Here is a 23,912-nt window from a genome sequence, read left to right as displayed (position 1 = left end):
GAGGGAGGGGGCTGTATTTCTATAGAAGCCACAGGAGAGAATGCACATGTGGAAGCTAAGAGCCATTTGCTGGAGGCTGGTTGCATTCCTGGTAAGCACACTTCAAAGTTCCCTCCGTTTCTCAGAAGTCACTTCCTCTCTAAAGTGTGTTTTCCCCTCCCCCTATAAGCAGGAAGTTCATTGTCAAGACACTGAACATATTATCAAATAGAAATTTATCTCTGTCTCTGGCTTATGTCGTATAATTTTACACATCCACACACAAACACACATGCACACAAACACACATGCACACAAACACACAGCAGGGTAAGTTGTCAATTCCAAAAAAGTAAAAGGAAGATTTTTCACAAAAGGCTCTGAGCGCATGTTTAAGACGGTTATAAACACTTGGGTTCTATTCGTAGAACATACTTGGGGAGAAAAAGCACAGGTTACGCTAAATGGTCTGGTGTGTGTTTTCAAAAGTGCATTCGGTTATTAAGGATTGAAAAGGGTTTACTCATTGAATTCATCCTCCTTCCTCCTTCAAACAGGCTGGTCATTCCAGGGGGAGAATCACACATTTGGGAGCCATTCACAGAAGTAACACATTATGCACAACTCCCCTAAAGATGCACGGGAACTGGATATGATATGAATTGTGGAGTGTTTAATACACTGAAGGCGAAGGCAAACCATCTGTTTATTTGCTAGAATGTTTCAAGGAACTGTTCCTCACAGTCCTGCATCCTAATTGTGGCTTTTACATTCCACAAGGCAGCTCAGCTCACCTTCCCCTCGACGCTCTGAGTGAGGGACACCATCTCAGCCTATTGCGTGCCTCTTTCAATGTCTAACCTACAGCTTATTTTATTGTCATTTCCATCCCTCTGTATTCTTTTCATTTTTAAGATACCCTGCGGCCACCAGAAAAATCTGTGCATGGGCGATGCAACTTGTATCTTACAAATAAATTGAAGTGGCTTCCCAGCAGCTGACAAGCAGAAAGCACGTTGACAGGAGGTATAGTTCTCTGGTTTTGAGAACTCTTAATTTCATAAAAAAAATAAAATAAAAAATTAGCATCCTGACATTTTAAAAGCATGGAAATAATATATAGCTCTCAGTGACTGAGGAAAGTATGTAATAAAATGGGGTTTGCATTTGTAATTCTCATGTCTTTTTGTTTTTTGTCTTTAGGTTTGTCTAACCCTGCTTTTTGAACTTCTAAAGTCTCTTCGGGATCCTGATGTGAAATGATACTGTTCTCCCACTGGTTGGTCCATGAGCTACCGCGGTTCCCTCCTCCGTACGTAGGCCCGATTGAGTAGATCATTGGTCACTAGTGACTGGACTTGATTTCAACTTCCTTTCCCTTCCCAGAGGTCACAGAGGTGAGATCAAATGTCTAACCTTCTCATCATCTGGTTGGTTCTACTGAGACCAGCCAGGCTAGCTCTCATCACTTAGAAAATTCCAAGGAGCTCATATTCCGAAACAGGAATGAGGCTCATACATAAATTTCTTAGTATAAATCACAAAAGGCCACAAAAGAGTTTTGGAACAAAAATAGAACAAAGAAAACAGTGATAGCCATATGTTGACCGAGATATCTCAGCACATCACACGTATTCTACTATTTCATCCTGGATCGCTAGGAATTTCATCGAACTGATTTTATGGAGGAACAAACTGAGGTTCAAGTACCTTTGTAGGCTTGCCATAATCATTCAGCCAGTGAGGGAAAGCAGGGGGACGAAACTTGGTTTGTAGCATCCCCAAGTCTACACTGTTACAATGTGCCTAAGAACTAATTCCAAATGCACTCCACACCTCTTAAATTCTTGAGGAATCACAAGACTGCTTTCCATAGTGGTTGTACCAGTCCACCATATAACCTAGCAACCCCTCTCCTGGGTATAGGCCCCCAAAACTCGAAATCATGTATTCGCAAAGATATATGAACTCCTATGTTCACTGTAGCATTATTCACAGAGGCCAAGACATGGAAACAACCAAAGTGTCCCTTGACAGAGAATTGGATGAAGATGTGGTACATCTACACAATGGAACGCTGCTCAGCCATAAGAAAGGATGAAATGGCGCCATTGGCAACAACATGGACGGGCCTTGAGAACATTATGTGAAGTGAAATAAGTCAGATAGAAAAAGCTAAGAAACATATGATTTCATTCATATGTGGGATATAAAACTGAAACTCATGAACATAAACAGCGGAGTGGTGGTCGCCAGAAGGACGGGGGTTTAGGGGGTTGGAAGTTAGTGGGTACACGATGCAACATACAGATCTTACAACATAGAAACCCACACCTGAAACCTATATGTTCATGTTGACCAATGTCACCCCAATATATTTAACAAATAAAATAAAAATAAAAACAACAAATGAACTTTACTACTTTTCATGGGTGTTTTAGCTGACAAGGGGGGGTCAAAGAGAGATGGACTAAAGCAAATTCCAAGACAAACCACTCACAACCTCTTGCCTTCCCCTGTTTTGTAGTTTCTAATAACAGGTGCTTGTAAAAGAGACACATTCCCCAAACTTAGTACTTTCATGAAGTTTACAGATTTTGGTAATTCTCATCCACTTGAAGCTATAAGTGAAAAATTACTAGCTGTCACAGAAAACTGGATGAAGTTCCTCAAGGAAGGTAGCTCTGAGCTGCTGTCTATTGCTACAGAGCAGGTCTGAAAAAGACACCTAGGGTCCAAGTATTCCTTTTGGAAAAACAGAAAACTTTCATAAAAAATCTATTTCCTGCTCATCAGTATGGAATTTGTCACTAATCATTTTAAACTATGCCCTTTCATGCTGCTTCTGTCTCTCTTAGCTCTCTGAGTAGCTCTTTGATGTAACAAAGACAGTTTCAGACAACATTTCACTTCATCTGGAAAAAAAAAAAGAAAAGGTTTAAGTCTGGAGGCAGCATGCGATGTATTTAAAATTTATACACTCGCTAATGCCTTTGCTCTGAACTTGAAGATCCTGCAGAACTTCGAAGCTTCCTTGCCTTCCTCCCCTAAGCTTGTTTGCTCTCTACCTTTGCTTATTATCATGCAGCGGGGACTTTAACGGGTGGCTCCATCGTTTAACTGCATGCGGAGTCATGGCTGACCCTTTCTGATCAATCCCCAATCCATACAGGTTTGACTGATAAAAGAGCCAATTAGATTTAAGCAAATTAAGGGACATCACCAATGTCAACCACTTATTAAGCCGAATGCTGAATTCCATGCATGCAAAAACACTAATGCACCAAGAGCCCCCATTAAGAGTTGAAATCCTAACCCCATTAGTAACTTCGGACCTTGAGGGGACAAAGGTCATGGAAAAGTTTCATATTTATGGATTAACATTTGGATTCCGTTTTTTATTTTTTTAATTCTTTTCCTAGAACTCTTGAACTCTCACCACAATGCTTTGCAAGAGCTCTGTTCCAGTCTATTCTTCATTTTTAAGAGGATCTTAGTGCTAACTAGGAACATTAGATTATTACAAACAACCTAAAAATATAGTTATGGTAGAAATACAAAAACCTGAATACACAGACACGGGGAAGGCCATGGTATGTAACTGGAAAGAAAACACCCCTCCAGCTTCCCAAAACATATTCCAAATGAATTTTTTAAAATAAATATTTTTAAAAATAAATATTTGTGATGTGCCACAAATATCTGTGTGCTAAGCTACTGGTTTCATGATTTCACTTGCCTTCATTCCCATCTTCAAAATAACCATGATTATCAGACTGTTTAATCACATTTCTCTTCTTTTATGGGGGGGAGGGGTGTCAAAGGAAAAAAGGAAGATCTGATAGAATCAAGTAGGCTGTGAAATTAGATACTGTTTAACTTTTGTTTGTTTTTTAACTCTGGCTTTATTGAGGTATCCCTGGTATATAAGATATAGTACATTAATTATATTTCTTCTCATTAGAAAAATACAGAAAGCTACTATCAAATGTTTCCTAACCCACAACTAGCCAATGATATACAAACATAAAATGTTTCCTACAATGTCCCTTTCTCTTTCCTTTTCTAAATTTCTACACAAACCAAAGTCTGCTCACCCTGTCTCATCCTATGCTAGTATTAAGGGAAGTAGCCACTATAGGGAAGGCTTCATAGCGTGAGGAGTTGATGCAATTTGAGAGTCTTCTTAGCTTTCATATCCCTGCTCTCCTGACAGCCTGGTCCCCTAGCATCTGATGGCTATGCCTTCCTACACTGGACTACAGCATGCTGAGCTGGCCCTGTTTTCCATAGCTTGATAAATATAAGGTCGCTCAGGGACACCATGAGGCCGGGGCAGGCCTGACCAATGACCCTCTTCCATCTAAATCTGGTAATTAAGCTCTCGCAACTGATTTATTCATTCATTCTCTCACCAACTGTTCGTCATACACCTAACCATGTGTCAGGGTTGGTCTAGGTGCTGAAGATAAAAATGCAGATAAGAAACGGTCCCTGTTGGGTAGGATCTCGGGACCTGTGACTGGCCAGGCAGGTACCTCAATGAAAGGTGAGTCTATCGCGGGACACAGCTTGCCCCATCTCTGCCTAGCTTAGGGAAAGATGACTTTCTGATGGACCCATTCCTAAGGTGACACCTAAACAAATGAGTAGGATCTGGCCAGATCCAGGGAGTAAAGGAGGTTTTCCAGGCTATGTTTGCTTAGCAACTCTTTGATAAAGAACAAAAAATTAGCATTTTTGTTTTACCCAAACCTTCTATTATGCTTTAAACTACACCGAGAAGACAGTATGGCTAAGAGTATAATCATTACAAATTTTGCATAATCCAACACAGCAAGACGGTAGGAATTCAACATCACGATAAAAGAGATCTAATACTGAAATCAAGTAAATGGCGATAACGATAACAACCCAAATATAATGAAAAGCAAATAGCATAGAGAGCCTTCTCTGCCCAGAATTTGGCTCGCTTCTGTACATTTCGGTTCATTTATTATTCATTTCGGTTTGAAACACAGTTCACTGGACAAAGGCATGGAAGATTTCTTTAATAACTCTCAGCACTAATTTAATTCTACTTAAACACACATATTCTCGTGAATGCCACATGCTTTTCAGCATGATTTTATGTGTAAATCAGGATAATATGTTTTCAGGCCATTAAGTAAAAGGAAGCATGAACTAAAACCTATTTAATCAATGAGGTATCACCTTTAAACTGCCACAAGGTCATAAAAAAGATAATTTCAAAGCTATAAGTTCCCTAATTGTAATCAACAACAATCTAATAACGGGGAAAGAGAAGTACAGCCTAATGGCTGCCATAAACTTGAGTGAATTCCTGCTTGCCTTTGAAGATAGTTCGCTTCCTCTTTGGCTGAAGGACCATCTCTCAGACTCTGCATTTCTGAGACAAAGTGGAGTGTGGACCTATACAGCATCCTGATAATGATGTAGGCAGGCGTGTCCAGAACATGGGCGAAGCTAAGCCCGGCAACTCAGTTCTATTACACCATAAACAATATTTTAGTTTCTTCTGATCACAGAATATTAGCCCTTTTATTAGCCCAGACAGATATATTTACACCATGTGTATTGAGTCAGCAATAGGAACTTGCTATGTCTAACTGAATTCTCTGTATATTTATGAGCATGTGTGCGTGTGTGCGTGTATAAAGGATATCCCAAGAAAATGTACACACACTTTTAACCCATTATTAATTCCAATGAGTTAAATATGAAATGAAAGAAAGAACAATTGAGCTATCATCTTTTAAAGCCTGCATGCATTTTTCTGGGATACCCTAAATATACACATATACTTGTGCGTAAATATTACAGGATATTAGACCACACATTCTCAAACACATAAACAATTGATCAAATTAGCCCTGTTTTGTGAATGCAGTGTAAACTGATGTAAATTATAAACTAAGTCTGTAAATGCTATAAAATGAAGATATAACATTAAATATCCCATATATCCTGTTAAGAGGACATTACTATGTAACTTAAAAAAAAATCTCTGTTAAAGCACTAATCACTCTTTAATACCTCACTGTGAATAAAGGATATCATACACTAAGGTATAGAATCATCACAACTTCCTATCCTTCCCAGCACATGGGGTTAGAGCTCAAAGAGGAAGCTATAAATACTCAAGGTTTCTTTCTTTGGTCTCACTTCTTCAATAAGCACCTATCGAACTCCAATTCCAGTTTTTATTATGGGTTCATGAGTTAGGAGACTGCCTGAGTCCATCAGCCTCCAAAGTCTCTTTCAAGCATCCTTTTCTTATACAACGTGGCTTCTGCCATTTAGAGTTCCAAGTACTTCAGGAAACCTTCATGCACCCATCCCACATGTCACAAAAGGTAGACAGCAGTGACCTGTTTTTATGATACAGCGGGTAATGCATCTTCCCTACCGGGCTGCCATAGGAGTTGTAGGAATCCCTGATTTTCCTCTGGTGAGGAGACCTTTCTGGCTTTCATATGCCTTGTGAGGGTTGCTCTCAGCCCTACAGATTCCCATTAACAAGACAATGACATTGGCCCTTGGTCCAGAACGCAGTGGTTCCCGGAGCTGGACTATGAGACAGACTGGGGTGTCTTGAGGCCCTTGTCCTTCGGTATTTATAGAAAACATACATTCCTGAACACACAACTCAGAATCGTGCTCTTACTATTCTGAGACATACTTTCTATTCAAAGGCTATACCTGTCAAGTATAAGAATGATTTTTCTTCTAAATATAGAGCCCTCAAAATAATTAAAATAGCTTGCCCAGTGTGGCTTAGTAGTTGAGCTGATACCAACCTATGAACCAGAAAGTCACACTGTTCTATTCCAGGTCAAGGCACATGCCCTGGTTGTGTGCAGGAGGCAGCCAATCAATGATTCTCTCTTATCATTGATGTTTCTACATCTTTCCCCCTCTCCCTTAATCTCTGAAATTATACACACACACACACACACACACACACACACACACACACACACACATAGATATAGATATAGATAATAAAACAATTAATTAAAACCTGGTAGAATCAACTGCACATTAAAATAATTATTCTGAATAAGTTAGGCCCTTTTTAAAAAATATCCAGATGGCATCACATTTCACACACGCAAGTGACCATACTGAACTCTCATCATTAAGACATGACATTTAAAGGTGTTTTCCCAGTGGTATGAGTAAGTTTTCCTATCCTAGAATTTACACACTGTCCCATTTTTGCCAAATAGAAAAGCTTTAGAAACACATCTAAATTAGTTTTCCAAAAAACCAGGGACAAGAACTAGTTATGTTAAAAAATTAAAGCTCCAATGAAAAATATGAATTTTGAATCTAAATAAAGTCTCAAACAACAACAAAAAATTCCCAATCTTTTAGACATGTATAGAGCGAGAAATATGTGTGTGTGGTATTGAGAACACACACACACACACACACACACACACACACACACACACAAACACACATGGTATGAGATGAAAGCAGTCTCAACAAAACAATAAAATAATATCAATATCAGGGTCTCAATAAAACAAAACCAACATAAACCAATCAGCAACACCAGCGAGCCCCTAGCTTTAAAAGAAAGCGAAATTTTAACACTAGACAAGGGGATCAATGGAGACACACACACCCAGACAGCCAAAGCTGTTCACAGACTTACCCCCAGGGGGCATCACCATCGCTGTAGGCTCACTGGTCAGGCTGCCCCTGGTGTTGGAAGCATCCACTTCTACCGTGTAATTAGTAAAAGGAACCAGCCCGTCCACGGGCACCCACAGATTGGAATCTTCACCACGGTGCACTAGGCGTGTGTCATTCAGAAGCGTGTAGTTATCGGGGGCTGAATAAAAAGGAAACGTATTAAAATGAGTACGTATCTAAGGATTCTCTCCTGCTATTATTTCAATGTTTTCTGGGGTTCCTAAATATCCAATCCTAAACAGAACTATACTCTCACCACCATAAGAGGCATCCCATGTGCCTTCATTCATTTTCCTGGTCTTTAAACAGAATGTTAGCAGAGATAACATTAGGTTCTCTAATTCACTCATCACAGGGATTAAAGTAAAGGGGCTGACATTCTCAGAGCGTGGAAAGCCACGTCACAAGTAGCGTGCATAAAAGTAAAAATCCTGCACTGACATCTACATTGACCACTTGATGAATCATTTACAGCTTGTTTCAGGGTTTCTCAAATACTCGAATGTTCTGTGATGCGCAGACTGGGAGAAAATCACTCATTTTCTCCCAAAGAGAACAGTTCTGGATGTGAACAATGCAGTCAAACGTACGCAAGAAATGGTATTTGTCAACAATGGGGCCAATATCTGCTCATTCTCCTTGGCAGGTTGGTCGACGGCTTTCCATCCAATGCCTGTTTGAATCAGAACCGGTCGGAACATCCTGAGAAGCAGCTGGGGAAGGGAAGTCAGCCGTGTCCACTCTGATCTGGGGATCCATTTCTCAGCTCCCCGAGAGCCAGCGGGGCTGCCTGGATGCATCAGAGAATCACTCCCGATGCATCCTCAGCGGGTCCCACCACCACCCTTCCTTCGGAAGCTTCGGCAGGCCCATCCTCACATCTCAGCGTGTCTGACTGTCCATGCAGCTGGGTGACGCTCAAGGTTAAGAAGATGGAGAACTCAGACTTAAAACTGCACTGTAACATTTATTTCACTCTCAATGCTGTGTGCTTTCCTGAGAAGTTTAGTGGAGGCCAATTTTTCTAAAGATTAATTTTAGTAAAATTTAGTTATAATTACTCTTAAACTCACAACACACACAACAAAGGACCATTAAGAACAGTGATGTTTACTACAAATAACCTTCCTTCTTTGCCAATTCTGTAGAAGCCTTTTCTGCTACAGCCAAAACTACTGCCGTTGTCACAAGCCTGGGTATAAAATGTCAAAAAGGCGAGCTTATCCCATAAGATCCACGCAGAACCCCCATCGCCTCTGAGGGAGTAGAATTGTGTACATCTTTCAAAGGATTGAAAATTTCAAACCAATAATGAAAATCCTGAAATTAAGTCAAGATAATTTTATAAATTTTGAGCTAGGTGGAAATGAAAAATTAATGAATTAATAGCCGTGCTTATATAATTGACGAGTTCCCCCAGTCCCTTGCATTTTGTTGAGTTTTGAAGTGAATTTCTAGCTGTAAAACAAACACCACTGCCAGCTTTGGAAATGGCAGAGCAGGGGAAAATATATTAAGTACCATTTTATTCTAAGTTTCACAGATAACATTAATACGTGGTAATTATACAATTAGTTGTAACATTAAGTTCTAGTTACAGAACAATGATTACTCGGTAATTATAAGAAGTATGTAATTACTCAATAATTATGAGAAGTATGCAATTACATAAACCATTTCGTTCAGCTCAGAAAAGAACTTGTGCATCTCCCGGAGCCACACAGCTGAACAAGTGCAACATGCAGCTCAACTCACAGACCTGGAGCCACGGACCGGATTTCCACCGTCCCGGAAGCTCACATCTCCAGCTCCACAACCAAATCAGAGTATCACGCTAAGTGAAATAGGCCAGACAAAGAGAGACAAGTGTCACATGATCTCACTCATATGAGCAATCTAATGAACAAAGTAAACTGACCAACCAGAGACACAGAAACATGCAACAGACTGAAGTATTTTAGAGGGAAGGAGGAGGGGGGTGGGGGGAAGGAGAGATCAGCCAAAGAACTTGTATGCATAGATGCATTGTCCAGGGACAAAGACAATAGGGCAGTGAAGGCCTGGGGCGGGAAGGGAGTGGCGTGGAGAGGACCATGGGGGGGTTGGGGGAGGGAGAGGAGAGGGACATTTGTAATACTTTCAACAATAAAGATAAATTAACACTATTGAGACATTTTAAAATAAACTTATGAACGCACATTATAGAACCTAGAGACTAAAACAAACAAACAAACAAACAAACAAACCAGGATCCACAATTTTGGCTTTTCTCTGCCCTTCCTTCCTTTGAACTTGACCATTGTGGGCCCCTAGGTACTGGGGAAAATTCTTACAATTGAAGTCCTCTAATCCTTGCTCCAGAGAGGGTGTGCTTTGCTACTTTTCACTGCAACTACTGAGTCTTCAGTGAGCTGGAAAATGCAGTCCCCTTGGTTCAGCCTCAAGAATCAGGCTGGAAACGCTGAAGCGATAAGCATTTCCTATCGCAGGTGAGCCTTCCTGTCTGTGGGACTCAGCTGACCCTATTTGTGAGTATAAGTGGATGGTGCGGGCCTCTTTAGCTTCTGTGTTCTTGCTCTACAGCTCTGGATCACCCCGCCCCCAGGACCTGGACTTCCTCTTTTCCAACCTCTTTTCTAAAAAAAAAAAAAATATATTTTTTTATTGATTTCAGAGAGGAAGGGAGAGGGAGAGAGAGAGAGGTAGAAACATTGGTGACAGAGGATAACTGGCTGTTTCCTGCATGCCCCCCACTGGGGATTGAGCCTCCAACCTGGGCAGGTGTCTCACTGGGAATCGAACTGTAACTTCTCTTTCATGGGTTGACGCTCAACCACTGAGCCTTGCCACGCCTGGCAAACTTGTGCAAAATTTTTAAATAAAGTAGGAAGTGTTTCGGGGAATCCACATTCTAAAGATTTTTCTAAAAGGTTAATTCATGCATTCCTACTTTTCTATTTTACAGTGAATAAACAAGCATGTAATGAAGAAACAACAAAAAATAAATCTTCTGTCCTACGGATTTCACTCACAAGAACCTTCCCTTAACTTCAAACAGGAAGGCATGCCAAAACCGGTTTGGCTCAGTGGATCGAGCATCAGCCTCTGGCCTGAAAGGTCCCAGGTTCGATTCCAGCCAAGGGCATGTACCTTGATTGCAGGCACATCCTTAGTAGGGGGTGTGCAAGAGGCAGCTGATCGATGATTCTCTTTCATCAATGTTTCTAACTCTCTATCCCTCTCTCTTCCTCTCTGTAAAAAAAAAACAATAAAATATATTTTTAAAAAAATCAGTAAGTCATACTAAAATGTTAACACCAATATCCACTTTGAAGACTGAAAACCTTACAGTTAGCATTCTCAATGATTGAACAGTAGGGCATATACTATTATTTTTTTGGCAAAAGTCAGCACAAGTAGGTATTTTCCCACATATGAGTCAGGGATGCATAAGTGATGTGTATCCAGGGATCATCTTGTTGAGCTCTTCAGAATGAAATGCATAAGTGGGTTTGCTTTCCTATTCTTGTTCTAATCATTGTCACAAGAATTTTAATGCGCCATATATTCCATAATTTTTTTCCCTCAGTGCTGCACCGCTCTGACCTTTTCAATATTCTGTAATTTGACTGGCTGGCCATTTCCGTTCTCTCCCTTTTTACAGCCTTATTAACTCGTGGGAAAGAGGTGACACGAACAACCAATCAGAGTAGGTAATACTGCAAAGGTCAGCTCTGTCTTGTACGGTATCATCACCCACGGAAGGCTGTGCGCCAGGCATTAACATCCTGATATCTTATTCATGTGACAAAGATTGTAACAAGAACAGAAAATGGCACAACACGGATCCGTGCGCCTGACAGAGACGGTAATGAGAAATGACAGCGAACAAACCAAACTGATTCTTGTTACCGTGTGAAGATTTTCCATGTCAGACCGGGGCCTGCTTTACGTTAGCCTTTTTCTGAATCCAATTACACCTGCAGGTAGAGAAGGCACGGGCTGATTCCCCCACTTCTCGCCGTACAAAGGAAGAGCTGGGTTTTCCTGCTCTGAGGTCTCAATGTTCACCGTGTTCTGCTCTACCTCCCTGTCCCAAAGTCCTGCCAATCCCGAAATCAAACAACATCAAATGGCAACAGGGGCCTTTAATGTGGAGCTAAGGATCCTAGATCCTCTTAGATAGCACATTAATATTTAAGCTACTTTTATTTATTCTTTCTAAGGGTATCATTTCAAATTACATTATCCAACAGGCAGGCGTGTCCTCCAAACTCCATTACCCTCCCAGATCTCACTTTGGCAGAGCTGGAAATGGTGTTGGGTGTTTGTTTAAGTTAATACACAGTTAGAGGGACCTATTGCTGGCCTTCAGTTTTAGCCAATGAAGAAAATATTTGCAGACTGATACCTGCGTCGCTGTCTTCCCCACACGCCTTTTGAAAGAGGCAGAAGTTAACCTGTGAACCACTGAGGACGCGGAGAAGGACAGTGCTCTATTAAGGCATCATATTTCTCGCCATTATGGCAATTACTCTAATGTGGTTGCTAATTAGTTGTCATCTAGTAAAAGCTGCAGTTTTTTGACTCCTCTATAAAGTGGACACTCTGCTAGAGTGACAACTGTGGTTCACGGGATACTAGTAAATACGTGGAATATTCCATCGTCTTAACAAGAGATGCTTCAGAAACGCTGGCCCCGAGCCTCTGCTATGCAGGAGCAGGGTCAGCTGTAAGATCTGGGGAGCTTATGGCTTTGTTCTGACTTTGTTTTTCACACGTGATCCCCAACCTCCTGCGTGTAGCACAATTATCCTTTTAAAAATGTTAAGGATCGCTGAAACCAGTTTGGCTCAGTGGATAGAGTGTCGGCCTGTGGACTGAAAGGTCCTGGGTTCGATTCCGGTCAAGGGCATGTACCTTGGTTGTGGGCACATCCCCAATAGCTGGTGTGCAAGAGGCAGCTGATGGATGATTCTCTCTCATCAATGTTTCTAACTCTCTATCCCTCTCTCTTCCTCTCTGTAAAAAGTCAATAAAATATATATTTTTTTAAATGTTAAGAATCATTTTTACAAGTCCTTTAGAGCATGTTTATTTCCACCAACTTTGTCCCATGCACCACAGTCAGATGGATTTTTCTAAGTAAATCTCACTTTATTCACATCAGAACAATAATTACATGTGCAAAGAGTGAATTCAGAGATTCATTATGACGGGTAAGTTTAGGGGAGTGTTGTCCATTTTCATGCTATATGATGATGTCGGATTTGCTTTGACTTTTACATATGTTTCTGCCTATTTAGACAAAGGGTTATTTTTATCCCCAAGTGAACAAACTACCATTATCTCAGTGAAGAGCTATTTGGGTAAATATGCCCCCATTGTACATGGTCTCTAGCTTCCAAACTGCACATTGGACATGAACATGACTAGCAGAAGACGCTGCTTCCTGTGAGGTCTGGTTAAGTCTTACTGAACCTACGGAATGTGCTGAGCCCTTGGCATTGCTGTGATCAAAGGCATGACTCACCAACCACAACAGATCTCAGAGCAGAGTTGCCTGTTCTTAATGAAATGCGCATCACTTTCACTTGACTCTCTAAAGACAGGTCTTCCATTAAAGGAGAACAACCACGTGGGGACCCAATATTTGGGTGACAATTACCCCATGTTTTGCTGGTGACTCTACCTGTGTCCTTTTTTAAAATATATTTTGATTTTTTTTTTACAGAGAGGAAGAGAGAGGGATAGAGCTAGAAACATCGATGAGAGAGAATCATTGATCAGTTGCCTCTTGCACACCCCCTACTGGGGATGTGCCCGCAACCAAGGTACATGCCCTTGACCGGAATCGAACCTGGGACCTTTCAGTCCGCAGGCCGACACTCTATCCATTGAGCCAAACCGGTTTCGTCTCTACCTGTGTTCTTATACTAGTTACCTAGTCCTGTGTAATGGTATTAACACTAACTTAGCAGCTCCAAACACCATGCATTTCTTATCTCATAGTCTCTGTGGGACAGGAGTCTGAGCCTGGCTCAATTGCTCAGGGTCCCAGAGGCTGCAACCAAGTGTGGCCTGGGAGGGTCTAGGGTCAACTGGGGAAGGGTCCCCCCAGCAGCTCACACAGTCCTTGGCAGGATTCAGTCCCAAGAAACCACTCATGAATGGAGAAAGGGGTGAAATAACCTTCACCATTTGTTAACATGGGTTATTTAAAGGTAGTGGGGTTTTAGTAAATATTATTTTTCTATAGGACATGAATTTTTAAGTTAGCATGCTCCATTTTTAAAAATCAAAAGAATCTTGCAAAGATTGAGATTCCAAAGAAAATACGTACATTGTATTGAAATTTGTGAATAAGTTATAGCAAAGCCAGGAATCCACTAAATACAGTCCACGGGCCCAGTCTGGCCAGGTGCCTGTCCTTGTAAATAAAGTTTTATTGGAACACAGACACACTTTTAGGGTTTGCCATGCTACCTGGCACAACTGAGAAGTTATGGCACAGACCATATTGCCTGCCAAGTCTAAAATGCTTACGATGTGGCTTTATACAAAAAGTTTGCCAACCTTTGAATTAAACAGTTACACTGACTACCTCTTAAAAATGATCTAGTTGCCTCAGATAAAGAGCCATTTCCAATTTCTGGATTGATTTTCTTGAGTAAACTCTTTTTAAAGAGTGGGACAGGGTACATAGAAAGAACACTTTATTGATAAGACGCTACTTTACCTTGCTGCCTTGTTTTGTCATTAATGCTTGGAATGTCTCTCATTATTCAGTGGTCTTAAGTGCAAATTACTGAGAAGGAAGGAAACAGGAAGAGAACAGGCTAAAGGTAGTCCCTTATTTATCCCAAAAGCCCAGGAAGTCTGCAAATGGAAGTCCATGCAGTTAGCTTCTGTTCTCTAGGCTCAGTAAGATAAACAAATTAAGGACTCTTTGGGTGAAAGAAAGACGTTTCAACTGTTTCAGCTGCTTTTGAAGGACATTTTTATTTATTTATTTATTTATTTATTTATTTATTTATTTTTAAATATATTTTATTGATTTTATACAGAGAGGAAGAGAGAGGGATAGAGAGTTAGAAACACCGATGAGAGAGAATCATCGATCAGCTGCCTCTTGCACACCCCCTACTGGGGATGTGCCCGCAACCAAGGTACATGCCCTTGACCGGAATCAAACCCGGGACCTTTCAGTCCCCAAACCGATGCTCTATCCACTGAGCAAACCGGTTTTGGCTGAAGGACATTTTTAGACTTCCAGAGGTAATCTGCCAAAAACACAACCCATCCCTTCCTGCAGACCTTGGTGAAAATAAACCAATGGCGAAAATATTGGCAGACAGAAGCATACACCTTAGAATCTATTGCCTTAGAATCTATTTTAAGAAACGGAATCTACTTTAATATTGCCGCAGAATCTATTTGAAGAAAATACCGTATTTTTCGGACCATAAGACGCACCGGACCATAAGACGCACCAGTTTTTAGAGAAAGGAAATGAAGAAAAAAAGATTCTGAAACAAATAGTGTCCTACAATATTTTATGTGCATTAAAACCCAACATCACAGTCATAAACACATGTAATCAACCCTGTAAAGTAAACAGCAGCATTTAGAACCATTTTAGAGCCGGGCAAGCACACAGAGACCACACAGAGCCGGGCAAGTAAAAAAACTTTTTTTTTTACAGTATATGTGTAGGCTATATTTGGACCATAAGACGCAGGGACTTTTCCCCCCCACTTTTGGGGGGAAAAAAGTGCGTCTTATGGTCCGAAAAATACGGTAACCAGATAGGTGTACTAAACCCTGCCTATTCTAAATATAAGCAACATGAATTACAAGCAAGGTTTAATTGTGCCTATGGAAAAATTTGGCTTGAGAACCAAGAACAGGTGGCTGGAGTCAGAGGCAAGAGAATGATAAAGCGGTACCAGGAGTCCCCAAATAAGCCTTCACTATATAAAGGATCATAAGATACACATTTGTATGTAAAGCAAAGAGGGACTGATATATAAATGTTGCCCTCTTGAGCAACAACTTCATCAATTTTATGCTCTAATTCAAACTTGAACTGTGTTCTCCTTCAAATCCCCCAGATGGTACCTTTGCAGTCTGCATAATCTCTCTATATAAAAGCCTAAGCAACTGTTATGACTAGTCAACCAGATGACTGGTCACAGGAGCTCCCCCTGGTGGTCAGTGCACTCCCACAGCCAATCTCCCATGGGCAGCCAACCTCCCGCTGTCCCTTCACCCTGCTGGCTGGCCCTGATCGACCAACAGGGACTAGGTGACACAGATTGCAGACCAGGCCAAGGGGCCCTGCCCATGCACAAATTAATGCACTGGGCCTCTAGTTATAGAAATAAAAGAGTCAGCTTGAATCCCTTCAAAGGCATTTCATCCACCTTAACTGTGTTCTTATTGTTAACCTAGACCAGTTAGTACTGTTCACTATGAAATAAACATGTGAAAACAGATAACATCTCAGCCAGGAGTAATAGTCTACCACTTACCTAATATATCTTAAGTTTCCAGCTTATAGCTTTATAAATTAAAAAAAAAGTATAAGTTATTTTAAAACTTATTTCATCTTAAGAAAAATACTGAGGAATATGAATTGTTTAATTAACAATGTTATAGCTACACATCTACATCTTTAACTTTTAATTTTTGCTCATTCTTTAGGCTTCCATTGCCAGGATGCCAAGGAAGATTATCTGCTTTTCTGCACATGCTCATAACTCACAGATGACAATAAGAATACTCAGTTCTTCGGGCAATGATCATAAAGAAAACTGGCCAAGAAGCAGACCTGGGGAATCTCCAATCCATAATCAAATATCTAGATTGATTGTGTCACTTACACTTGCATTGATTTCCATTGGAGTGGCTCACCCAAGGGAATAATAAAAATGTGGAATAAAACTGATTTATGAGAACAAAATAAATCCTTTTGTGAGCACTAATGAATTGGTGCCATTTAACCCTTTCAATCACAGAGGGGGAAAAACTATTTATTTTTTTAAGAATGCTGAGCTGGCCAAAAGAAGTCATATCAGAAATGCCAATAGTGCCAGGTGCCATTACACCACGTCGTGATGCTGGGGAAGAAACATGGCTCTGGATTTGATGGAAGGCGCCACTTGACATGTGACATACGTCCAGCCTTCCTGGGCCAACTCTCATGTGTCATCAGACATGATGGACCTGCAGGTCCATAGTGGTATGGAATCACTCAATAAATGTTTATTGCGCTTATTTACATGATTTATAAGACAGCTGAAAAGCAAGAACTAAATATGGTGGCACATTAACTCAACTTAATTTTTACCCCCTTGAAATAGGTGCTTTTAATTCTACTCAAATCTTAGTGTGTAAGAGTGAAATCGAGGGTTCTTTCCAGGGTAACAGGGGCATCCAGGAAAATAGCTTTCGGCATGATTTGTAAGGTACATACAAATATCTGCCTTGAAGAACATTGAAGGACCTAGAAAAAGATGAGATGATTTGTACATAAAACCGATTGACTCTATCAATTGAACCAACCAGCCAATTTAATAAAAAACAACAAACAAACAAACAAAAAACTTTAGCTACTTCTGGTTCCTTAAAACTAGGAGAAAAAGCATTCCCAAAACTTTGGCCTCTGACTTTCCCACTGCTGCTGACATCTTGTCCACACATTCGTTCTAACCCTGTGCTGTCCATACAACCCCCACTGTCCACTTGTGGCTTTTGAGCAATTGAAAGGGGAATAGTGTAGATAAGGCACCAATTTCTAATTTTACCTAAAATCTGATCACTGATTTTAGTTACTGGAAAACTTTTAAATACATTGTGTGTGAATCTACTGTTTCATTTGAAAATTCATGAAATCTAATCATGGATCAAACCTTTCTGATAAAAATTGTCACTTGAATGGAAGTGTTCTGTAAGTGTAAAACATACACACAGACTCATGAAGAAAAAAGTGTTGGCATCTCAGTATTAACTTAGGATTATGCTTATGTGATGAAATGATAACATTTTGGGTATGTTAGTTTACAGAAGCTATAATCCCACATTAATTTCAACTGTTCCTTTTTACTTTTTAACGGGCATATCAGGGCATTTGAATTTCTGTATGCTAAAGGGAATACTAGAAGTTACAGTTAAATGTAGGTTCATTTTCATCTAAAATCAGTTAAAGAAAACCATACAATTTCAAGATGTGGCTTCATCCATCAACACAGAATGAAGGGGAGGTTACTTGTAGAAGCACCGATGCATACATTGCAGTTGAGTCACAATCCTGAGACAGCTTACAGCAGAACCACGTGGGAAGGACTGGTATAGAAAAGAGCAAGCTGATTTGTTGTCAGCTCTGACAATTCGGCTTAGACTGGCTTGGTGTTTAATGAATGTACAGGAAGGTAACTTTATCTTCCCCGGCATAAAAAAGCTTTTAAAAACACTAATGCATTTTACTTTTTACAATGAAACATAATTTAATTCAGTTTGAGGGCATCATAATTATCACAGCATAATCATTCTTCTAATGTAAGTTTTCCACGTATGCACACAGACGAAGGCATTAACAGGAAACTGTTCAGATCAACAAGAGAATAAGAGACTCTGTTATTATAAAGGAATAAATGATTAGGAGAAAGTGAAAGTGAAGCACTTTAAATGTAAGGGATTTAAGGAAAAGCAAGATGATAAATAGTAATTGCAAGGGGTTGGGCTTCTGGAAGAAGTTGAGGGGCAAGATTTTTTGACAACGCATGTAAATGAAGCCAAGTCTTTTGCTCCCAATTTTCCCTAGAGGTTGGACTGTTAAGTCTGCTGTTTCCTAAAACCTTCTTAAAAGTTTTGCTGTAAGTTACCAACTGCCTCCTCCTTTTGCTTTCTTTTGGCATCCTTCACTCCTTCTTTGTCTGATTATAAAAGAAATGCTTGTTTGCTGTAGATTTTTAAGACTACATCAGAGAGGGTAACAGAAGCATCTACAATCATCTAAATCTCAAGATAATCATTATCTTGTTAATATTTTGATGTATTTTAGCATGTATCCTTCCATATTTTCATAGGATTTTTTAACTGAGCAAAGTAAACCCATGGTCATAAGAACTTAGGAGATACTAGTCATCAGCGGGTTATTCTTAACATGCAGCATGATAATGTTAGAATCATCCCACAGTACTTTCCAAGGAGCCAAAACATAGTCTGTGACACTCATCACTCTATCCAGTGAGAAAGGCCTATCACCATCAGGGGAATACATCCTGAGAACCCATTGGAGAAGCCGAGAATCCCAGAAGGAAATCCCTCCCTGTAGGTCTGTCTCAGAGGATGGACCTAGATAACATTTTTTTTTCTATTTCTCTTCAGAGTCCACACTTCCATTTTCATCTAATATTAACTCATAGCTGACGCCTACCTACTGAGAGCCTCCTTACTCAAAATCCAGACATTTGAGAATGATGGTTAATCTTTTCAATTTAGAAATATATATATATATATAAAAAAAACAAAACTATTTACTCTGACATTGAACCCTTGTCATAACAGAGTGTATAAAAACCAAGGCTTGGCGGGTTATGTAATAGTACATGGCATGCAACTATTGGTATAAAACATGACATAGCTGCTCCATAGGCTGATATCCACATGAGGCCTTCATCATACATGTACTAGAAAACCCTCAATCAGCATGGTGTGGGTTTGAACATTATATAGGCATACTTGAACACTTTAAATACATCCCATTTTGAAACAGGAATTTGATTGAAAAAATAAGAGCTATGCAAAATCTTCCAAAGCCAAAGGTAAGATGATACTCAACAGTCTCCTTTCATGGGAAAGTAGAACGGAGAGATTCCCACACAAAGATGTTCCCGCGGCATCTGCAACATGACCTTCAGCCACAAGAACCCAGAAACCCAGCGCCCTCAAGGCTCCGTGGTTTCCACACCCTGACTTTGGTGTGTGGCCCAGGCCAGGGCCAGGATTTGCATTTCATCATCACTTGGCCCTTCCCCCCACACAACAGTTCAGAGTTTGCGCTTGCTCATTATGTCAAGAAAAGAGCCAATTAGAAACGAGACACAAATTCAATAGCTGCTGTGTGAGTGTGGAGAACAGATGAGTTCTTAAGTAAGTTTGATAAATTAATGCCTAACTCCATTCTTGTGGAAGAATATGTCCTAATTACACATTTCTATAGCTTTATTGGCCATGACATGATATACAATCAGAAATGCCAATATACTCAATGGGTAAATATTCTACAGCCAAATGTTTGCAGTGTCATATATTATTACTGCCCATTTGAATTTTCACCAACACAGCAATGGTTTCCAATTCTGTGTAAAATTATTTTTTTTTAAAACATTTCCTGAGTGTTTATAGGTATGTGTATTTATACCTCTGGAAACTTCGTATAAAACTAAATTAAAATGTAATTTCTTTTGAGCAGAATAGAAATTTGCTTCCCAAAGAAAGGAAAAAGGTAATTTTCCTATTTCCCCTCTATTCTGTTTTAAAAATATATTTTTATTAAATATTTTTACAGAGCAAAAGGGAGAGAGATAGAGAGTTAGAAACATTGATGAGAGAGAAACATCGATCAGCTGCCTCCTGCACACCCCCTACTGGGGATGTGCTTGCAACCAAGGTACATGCCCTTGACCGGAATCGAACCTGGGAGCCTTCAGTCCACAGGCCGATGCTCTATCCACTGAGCCAAACTGGTTTAGGCTCCCCTCTATTCTTAATGCTTCTTCTCATATGAATACTTGCTCTGAACATAACTTCCCCACAGTTGTCATGCCTACTATCTCTAGTGTTAGTTAAAACATCTGAAATGGTCAGGGACAGAGGCCCAGGGCTACTGTCTAAAACCAAAAGAACTTTCTAACAGGACACTCATTAAGTGTCTTCTGTTTCTCTGACAGACACTACACAGCCAATAGCTGTATAATGTGGGCAACTGTAGACACTGCCTTTATCATGGCTTTGCATGGGGCGTATTTGTGCATGAAATACTACCTTCCACCTGCTTCTTTAGACTTTCACGAGCTTCAAGGCTCATACATAGGGTTTTGATGGAATAGAACGGAATAGAGCTGTACTTCCTCTCACCTTTCCTTCTAAAAGTGTGGGAACTTGGGATAAGTGATCGTCAATAGAAGAGGACCAATGACAAGCCTAGGTTTTCTACTTCTGAGGTTGCCAGGCAGACATTCTCCTTCAAAAGGAAGAACGATGAGGAACTAAACAATTCATAATAGACCCCACCAAAACTGCTTAAGGGAAAAAAAAAAAGGGGGACAGGTATTGCCTACTAAGAATAGAACTACTGTATAGAATCCAAAGAATTTAGTGAAGACATTCTACAGGGCCTCAGAACATTCCCTTTTTCTATGATTAATGTTATTTTCTATTTCCCCACTTGATAATTCGATGATTTTACAGCTGTAGCTGAAATTATTTTTGAAACTTTGTAAAATGATAAAACCACAAATTCCCATATCACTGCCAGTTATTTCAGTGTTTATTCCTACATGTACACATTTCACTATTTTTAAAAAAGAACACTCAATCTGTCTCATAAGGAAGGTTTCTGTCTGTCACCTTTAGTTGACATTGTTAGCTAATCACAGGGGTGAGGAACAAACACACTGAGGATGTTGCACCCGGATCCCTGACGCTGACTGCTCACCTGTGCAAGGTGAACTACTCACCCCTGAGAGCCATTGAGCAAAGCACTTACTACAGGTCAGTAAACGGCCCTTGCACACCCTACAGAAAACTAATTCGCATCATATGCTCCTCAAAATAAAAAGGATGTTCCAAACCAAGTGCTGATCCAGACATTAAGCAAAGGCAGACACTGTAATCCAGGAGACCCAGTGTGGGCTGGGTGATTGGTTACTTTTTACCATTCACATTTCTTCGTGCTGTCATTCTCCCATGATGTTTTTCGTATTCAAGTTATTCTAATTTATCACCCAGGCTCAGGGTTTCCCAACTCTTCCCCTGACTGGCTCTGTTCACGTCTCTCACCAACATACCTGCTTTTCTCTTGCCTTATGCCTCTGAGAATGACAGGACTAGGCTTGGTGTGTCATCTTTTCTATTTGTTTGAAAATTATATGGGACAGAGATCCTTGGGGTACCAACTTTGGTGTCATTTTATACACCCCAGATTTGGTTTATTAAAAACTGCCTGACAGGGTAATTAATCAGGTTATCATTTTCCACCTGGTGAAATTTCCGTGCTACAGGGAAAATAACAAATTCTAGTAACAAAATAGCCACAGATGCTTCCTGAGGTTAGATAAATGATATCAATTATATCACCCATTAAACATCAGCATTTGGAAGTACGGCTTTCTAAAGACGGCGTTCTTTAGAGAATGAATTCTGTATCATTTTAAAAGGTAACTCTTTTAAGTGACTTATCAATATATTTACTTTATAGTTATATAAAATTACATATACTAATGCAAAATCAGTGAGTAAATTTAACAGTATGTATAAGATCTATATGAAGAACATTAAGATCCTGTGAAAAGTACAAAACAAATATGAAGAATAATGGTATTATTGATTAGAGTGATATTAATTCTACTTAAGTTAACCTATAAATCCAATCCCATCCTTATAAAACTAGCATCAGAACTTCTATAGGGAAGTAACAGTTTGTCAATATTGCCTCAAAGAAAATAAAGACAAACATTAGTTAGAAAAACTCTGTAAGATAAAAATAATGAGGGGAACATGATATTATAGGCATTAAAATATTATGATAATATAAATAAATGCATAGATCTGTCTAGACATAAAGTAAATGTGGAAATTTGCAACTATTTAAAGATGGAAACTCAAACCATTTGCGAAAAAAATGGATTAATAAATGATTTGAGACAATGTTATGTTACTGGTACATATGATATCTATGTAAGTCCCATATGAATAGAGTATAAATGTATTTAAAAAAGAAAGCATTAAAGTATTAGAGAGAACAATACAAAAGGGAAATACTGCTACTCATATAACAGAGTTCATTAATATATAGAGAGTTCCCTCAGCTCAGTAAGAATATGGATAAAAATACTAATGAAGAATTCATAGAACAAGAAGACAAATAGTTTCTAAGCATATGAAAACATGTTCAAACTAATTCCTAATTAGAAAAATGCATACTCAAGGCAGGATTAGATACTGCTTTCAACATAAAATTGACAACTTGCTAGGATGACACCTGTGGAGATCTGGGCACCCCATATTTCCCAGGAGAACAAACTGTTATGGCTCCATGGAGTGAAAGCTGATGATATCGGACAAAGTTACAAACTCACATTGCCTTTGACCTAGCCAATCATTTCATAGAATGTATCATACTAATAGAATCGCAAAAGTGTGAAATGGCATGCCCCCATCATTATGCATCAGGCATTTTTTTGGAGTAGCTAAAGATAGACCTGAACTTAAATATCCACTAGTAGGGAATTGATTAAATCAATAATGGCATAGTATATAAAATTGGATAGTATTGCCTTGTACAAAGAATGAAGATGTTCTTTAGGTACTATGTGACAGTAGTCTTCGAAATTATGATGAAAAAAAGCACAGTACAAAATTGTTTGTGAAACTTTGATGTAAAAGGATGTATGTGTGGGAGCAAGACTGAATACATAGTTGCTAATGGGGATATGGAGTTGCTTATGTGTGTGTGTGTGTGTGTGTGTGTGTGTGTGTGTGTGTGTAATGTATTAGTATTTCTATAAGTTATAAGAAATGGAGCACATTGGTTTTCATTGAGACTACAGAACAGTTTTGCCACTTTTAACTGGTTATTGTTTTTTTATCTTTTAAATATTGATTTGTAAGAAAATACTACCCAGTCAGAAGTTCTGCCTGCTTCTGACCAGCTGCCCTCTACCTCACACATCCCAGCCACCACAGGACACGATGAAATAGAGTTGTTGATTATGTCAAGGAAATAACCAATTAGCCGTTAGACAATTCAGTGATCTTTGTATAAATCCAACAGAAGGGTGATCTCTTCAATAAGTTTGATGAATGAATGTGTTAGGTGTCTCTTGCACAATCACACCGACTTCCCTGCTCTCTGTACGTGTCGCCGAGTGGCTGATGGGTGACAGGACGAGACAAGATTTGAAATCTTCTCACTGGAC

At 39.6% G+C, this 23,912-nt stretch overlaps 1 protein-coding gene across 1 annotated transcript in view; it reads right to left on the bottom strand.

Annotated features, from left to right (window-relative positions):
• USH2A (usherin) overlaps positions 1–23,912 on the bottom strand; it is a gene marked incomplete at its 5' end in the record, with an annotated part of 394,535 nt that overhangs the window by 146,076 nt on the left and 224,547 nt on the right. The window contains one exon of the mRNA XM_084868505.1: positions 7,667–7,846. Coding sequence (XP_084724631.1) covers positions 7,667–7,846 — 180 coding nt within the window. The remainder of the gene's footprint in view (positions 1–7,666; positions 7,847–23,912) is intronic.

The sequence above is a fragment of the Pipistrellus hanaki genome (genome assembly GCF_964339955.1).
Source record: "Pipistrellus hanaki genome assembly, chromosome: 20".
Taxonomy (NCBI): Eukaryota; Metazoa; Chordata; class Mammalia; order Chiroptera; family Vespertilionidae; genus Pipistrellus; species Pipistrellus hanaki.
This window is presented reverse-complemented; position numbering and strand designations above follow the sequence as displayed.